The sequence below is a fragment of the Myotis lucifugus genome, unplaced genomic scaffold, assembly GCF_000147115.1.
Source record: "Myotis lucifugus unplaced genomic scaffold, Myoluc2.0 scaffold_9933, whole genome shotgun sequence".
In the NCBI taxonomy this organism is placed as follows: Eukaryota; Metazoa; Chordata; class Mammalia; order Chiroptera; family Vespertilionidae; genus Myotis; species Myotis lucifugus.
The window spans coordinates 1-6,047 of NW_005880981.1; the positions used below are offsets into that span (position 1 = coordinate 1).

At 51.1% G+C, this 6,047-nt stretch overlaps 1 protein-coding gene across 1 annotated transcript; it reads left to right on the forward strand.

Moving 5' to 3' along the window:
• Nucleotides 1–4,655: 4,655 nt before the first annotated feature.
• LOC111824879 (death-associated protein kinase 2-like) lies at nucleotides 4,656–5,748 on the forward strand (the record flags this gene model as incomplete). The annotated part of the gene is made up of 2 exons (XM_023749458.1): nucleotides 4,656–4,877; nucleotides 5,646–5,748. Coding segments are annotated over 2 exons (325 nt in total), but the record flags the coding sequence as incomplete, so codon positions are not given.
• Nucleotides 5,749–6,047: the final 299 nt, after the last annotated feature.

The window sequence follows — 6,047 nt, forward strand, 5'->3', positions numbered from 1 at the left end:
GTGCGCACCTCTGCACCTTTGTATTTTCCACACTGCGCCTCCTCTGAGCCTTGGTATGCTGTTGTCTTTCCTTCTAGTTGAAGAGTCTCTCCTCAGCCAGCCTTCCTGTGGTTCTGGGTGATGTCCGTTTCGTCTTTTAGTTGTATTTTTGAAGTGGTTGTTTGCGGCAGCAATCTCCGGTGTTTACCTATGCCGCCATCTTGGTCTCCCCTCGCCCACGAAGCTTTGATGGCAGGTCAGGACCAGGAATCGGGCCTCCTGACAACCTGCCCTTTGATGCATCAGACCGTAGGTTAGGTAATGACTGTTGCTATGGGGGGCTGGGGATAGGCCTGTTTTGCATGTGTGTATCAATGTTTCAGCATTCTCTTAATTTTTGAATCAGTGTTGGCAATAATATCCACTAACGATTGAATGGCTCCCATCTGTTCCTTCTCTGGATGATGCCCTGGGTGACTGTCCTAACTTTAGAGGGGTCCTCACTCTCACCTTTGCCCCATAACCTCACTGGATGACCTTTGCACTGGTGGGTGGGGGGGCCTGGGGGGAGGGGGCTGAACTTCTGGCTTTGGAGCCTTTCCGATGGGCAGGCAAGGGCCCATCCCTGTCACTGTTTTCACCTGCCCGTGAGTCTGCAGGTGCTGATGGACATGATAGAGCACCCTCAGGTCTGGCCTTCATGTGTCTTCTCTGGGGACAGTGAGCAGGGCATGCCTGCATGCAAACGTCCACTCCTGTTATCCCCCAAAGCCCAGGGTAATTCTCGGCCTTGATTTGCCAGTAAGTATTGGGGCGGTTAGATGGCGGACCCCTCCAGCAAAAACTGTGTTGGTGGGAAAGACAACAGTCCCCGCCTGCTTCTCTTTCTCCCTCCCTCCCTTGTCAGATCAGAGAACTCGGGGAGAGGGTAAGGAAAAGGACAAGGAATAATATGAGTAACAGCTGCATAGTGTCTTCTGGAAAGTGGAGATAATCAGAGAGCTGTTTGTAAGTCAGTGCTTCTCAGCCCTGGCTGCACATCAGTCACCGGGCAGCTTTTAAGTACAGTAAATCCTCACTTAACGTCATCGACAGGTTCTGCAACTTTGAGCTAAACAACATATAAAGCAGCCAATTTTGCCATAGGCCGATTGATATAAACAAGAGTTACATTTCAGTAGCATCTCATCGTTTGTTGTAATGAAACGACATTACTCAAGGACATGCTGCATCCGGATTCCCAGGCAGCAGCCCAGGCCCAGGAGATCAGAATCTCTGGAGATGGGACCCAGGCACCAGTAGTTGTAATTTCCCCACAAGACTTCAACGTGCAGCCAACATTGAGAACCACTGCTCTAAGGATGAAAAGAATTGGCTACTAGCTTAGAATAGAGATATTCCCACAGCTGGCCGTGCACTGGGATCATCAGGGGGGCTTTTAAAATTACACTGATTCCCTGGCCACACATTGCAGACCATTTCAATCAGTGACTTCTGTGTCTAATGCCTCTTGCTCAGCCTTCACCTGAGCCACAAACTCAGAGTCATAATAGCTACCATTGATTAGTGCTGACTATGGGCCAGCATTACAGACATGTCCAGTCTTCACAATTCCCAGTTTACAGATGAGGAAACTGATACTCAGGGCAGGTAGCCTCTGACCACAGGTGACAGAACCAGACCTGTCTGACCTTGAAGTCTGCTCTCACTGCCCAAAGCCTCATGGCCTGGGGGCTGGCCCTAGTGGGGCACATTCTCCACTCTTTCCAGGAACAGCTCAAGAAGAGAGGAAAGCCAGCAAGTGTCCCTGGATCCCCTGAGGCTCCCCAGGGCAGGTTGAGTGGAGGACCCCACCCCTGAGAAGAGGGGGAAATGAGTTCTGTTGCCTGGCCTTTGACTCCGCGATAGTCACCCACTCTCAGAATACCTCCTTTTGGCGGGAGGAAGATGCCTGCACGTTAGGCCTGACCCCCAGGCACCTCTTATTGCCACAGCTGCTCGCACAAAGAGAAAACTCAACCAGGGAAAGCAAACACTCATTTGCTTTTTGAGAGCTGGAGGAATTTTTTCAGGCATGCAATATAGAAAAATGCTTTGTTTCCCTTGTAAGAATAGGGGAAGTTATGTCAAGGTTCCCTGAAATAGTTATTTCCGCTTTATAAAAACCTGGTGCCTCCACCTCTGTGTTCTGTAAGTGTATACGAAGTGCTTAAAATCCTTACGCTTTGGTTTCTCATCAGTCAGCTGGAAAGAGGGAGCTGTCTGCCCCCAGGACTGCTGATGCCAGGCCCCTTGAGGTATCAGAGAGAGAGGAGAGAGTGTGGCATCCACGCTGAGACTCACAGCCGCCTGGACTGAGAGCTTCGTCAAGTGTTTGCTGGCACCCACTAAAGGACCCAATGTCCCCAAGGCCCAAAGTGGTTCCAAGGCACCAGCTGTGTTAGAGATCTTGCTGAATGTGTTCACTCCGGCTTTGGGAGGACTGGCTCCACTCCACCTGCGTCAGCCGGGTGTTTCGACAGCTGAGAGCATATTGAGGCATAAATAGCTGAAACTTTAACATTAGTGGACAATGTAATATCAATTTGGCTCCACCAAGCCTTCCCTGCCCACCCCGGCCCCCCGGGGCCCTCTCCCTCCCCAGAGCTCCCTCTGTACCTGTTGTCTGGGCCTTTGGTCCCTGCCCTTTACTGCCTGGCATAGAGCCTGGCACAGAGCAGATGCTCAGCCAGCGTTGAGTGAATGAGGATGTGTGTCTGGTGACATCTCTACAGCATGTTGGCATATTTATTCCTTGCTGGCTCTACTTGACTCCTCTGTGTGTGTGTGTGTCACTTAGGTTTATTTTGAAGGTTGCCTCACTGAGTATTATTCTAGTAAAGGAATGGTTAGGTGTGGTGCTGTTTTCTGAGGTTGAGGCAGATCTCCAGAGCGTTTCATTGTGTAGCTCTTACCCCAGAGCCACTAAGAGAGTACATCCTAAGTGTGGAGTCTGGTGGCCCCTTATTAAGCTTAACCTAAGACTCTCTGAGCTCTGTCTCAAGCAGTGGGTGTTGTCGCTGGCAAGAAAACATGGGGCCATGGTAGAAGGGGAGTGGGAGGACCCCTAGGAGGGGTGGCCACCGGGCAGTCTCCAGGGACTGGGTGCCTGGACTGAGATGGTGAAGCAGAGGCTGCTGGCCTTCCCAGGGAAGCTGGCTCAGCACCGCCTGCTGCTCTGGCGTGGACACCACGTTATGGCTGCTGTCTTGGTCCACAGAGTGAAGGCGTCCAGGCCCAGCCCTGACTCCTATATCTTAGAGGCATTGTGGACAGTGGGCTAGGTGCCCATCGCTGGGGCCTGGCTTTGCCATTAACCCTGTGATGACCTCAGGAGAGTGACTTGACTTCTGTGCCTCAGTTTCTAAACATTCTACAACTCTGTGGTCCCATCAGCCCTCTCACCATGATGAGCTCCCACCTCTAGTTATTCACAGTGTTAGACTGCCTCCACCCCCACCAGGCTCCCCACCAACCCAGCCTGCAGAGCCTCTGGCCCGGTCTTTACATTAAGTGCATCATCCTCATATTTGCTGGGTCCCCCTATTGTCCAGCTGCTTGGCTCATGTCAGGTAATCGAGATTTTAGTTGTGGAGAGGAGGTTGGGAGCAAAGGGGCAAAAATGCGAATATAGGGGTAGGTGTTTGTCACTCACCTCACAATTCCCAATGGACGAATCTGTGCTTGTATCCAGATACGGGCAACTCAGCTGGATGATTCTTACCATTAATATTTTGACCATGCCGGTCTTTTTAAAAATCCTTCCCAAGGATATGTTTTTACTGATTTTAGAGGGCAAGAAAGGAAGAGAGTGAGAAATATCAATGTGAAAAAGAAACATCGACCAGTTGCCTTCCCTACATGGCCTGACCAGGGATTGAACCACAACCTAGGTGGTGGGAATTGAACCTGCAATCTTTTTGGTACATCGGACGATGCTCCAACCAATTGAGCCACCTGGCCAGGGTATGCTAGTCTTTTTGTTTTTCCTTTCTAACTTTTCCATTACATAGTATAGGCCTCTGGGCATTGGGATTTCACCTGGTGAAACTAGACTTGGGTTCCAGCTGAGGCTTGTGAATGACGAGACTGTGTAATTTTTTATTTTGGTTAATCCTTACCCGAGAATATTTTCTCCATTGATTTTAGAGAGAGTGGAAAGGAGGGAGGGAGGGGTAGAGAGAGAGAGACAGAAAGAGAAACATCGATGTGAGAGAGACACGTCAATTGGTTGCCTCCTGCACATGCCCCGACAGGGGCTGGGAATCAAACCTGAAACCCAGGTAAGGGCCCTTGACTGGGAATCGTACCCGTGATCCTTTGGTGGATGGACCGATGCTCTATCCACAAAGCCACACTGGCCAGGGCAAGGCTTTGTCATTCTGATCAAATCTGCGGCAGGGCTTAGTGGTCAGTACTGTCAGTCAGTCTGTCAGCTCTCAGTCTAACATCTTCATGTCGTCATCTACTATGAACAGAAGGGAAGCCCAGTACCTGTCCCGTCTCAGCCACTGGTTGATGGCCAGGTGGGGATGCTGGCTGGTGGCAGGATTTGTGCTGAGCTGGCAGAGTGACTCTGAATTAGTGTCCTGAAGGCCACAGTGATACCCTAGTCATGTGAGTCTGTGTCCCCACAGCGGCCAGTTTGCCATTGTGAAGAAGTGCCGGGAGAAGAGCACCGGGCTGGAGTACGCAGCCAAGTTCATCAAGAAGCGGCAGAGCCGGGCCAGCCGGCGGGGCGTGTGCCGGGAGGACATCGAGCGGGAGGTGAGCATCCTGCGGCAGGTGCTGCATCCCAACATCATCACGCTGCACGACGTCTTTGAGAACCGCACCGACGTGGTGCTCATCCTGGAGCTGTGAGTGGGCTGCCGGGACCCATGGTGGGCAGCAGGGACAGGCCGGGCGGCGGAAGCTCCAGCCACAGGCCCCAGAGGAGATGAAGTCAGTGGTGGGTGGTTGCCCTCAGTGACCCCCAGCCTCCTTCTAAACCTGGGGCAAAGCAGGGGCCAAGCAGCAGGAGAGAGGGTGATGGTCTAGGTCTGGCTTTCATGGGCCCTGGGGACCAAAGGGAAGGAATGGCTGGCTCTGGGTCATTTCCTGGCTGGCAGGCAGGTGGGAGGATGGAGCGGGGAGCGGAGGGGCCAGCAGGGGAAATTCTCAGGCAGGGGTCTGTTTTATGACCAAGGGAAGAACAAACATCCTTTGGGCTCTGCAAAGCCCTTCTCCAGCCCTTTCCTGGAAAAATCTACTGCATTTGTGCTGTGATGCCTTTATTGTTATAATAACTATTATTTAGAGAGCATTTGCTACATGTTTCATGCTTGTCATCTGTTTAGTCCTCCCGGGGACTGTGATGAAGGAAGTATCCTACTAACACAGAGAGGTTACTTTACCTTCACTGTGCCAGGAGCATCTCTTACCTCATCTATTCCTCAGACTAACCCTATCACACAGAGTCTTCTTATCCCCATTTTACCAACAAGAACTCTGCAGCCAGGTCACTTACCAGATCTGTTAGCCAGGAAGTGGTGGGGTTACCGGACCGAACCAGGTCCAAACTTTCAATAGTAGCCAGCCAGAGGACAACACAGATGATGATTTTATGAAAAGGAACTTTATCGCAGGCTTATAAACAAGGAACATGCCGGGGATCGCTCCCAGAACAGTGTTCCTCAAGCAAAGCATCTGATCCAATTTTGTTGGGGGAAATCATGCCTAAACATCAAGGTGAGCTTTGTCATTGAATGTATAGGTGGGGACATGCCAGGGCACCGACAGTTAGAAAACTGGCTATACATACATCGCATATTCAAAAATGGTGGGAAACTCCGCCTCTGGTTGGAGATTTTAGTATTATAATGAGAATATAAGTAATGAGGAAAGTTCAGCAGGAGGTCACTGGAGGGTCTTTCAAGCTGGTCTCATGGTTTCAGCTGGTTCACCCTCTGATTCTGCAAAATGTCCTGGGCTTGTTCCTGAAAAACAGTCCGGATGACCCTCTACATGGGGGATTGCAGTCATTATGG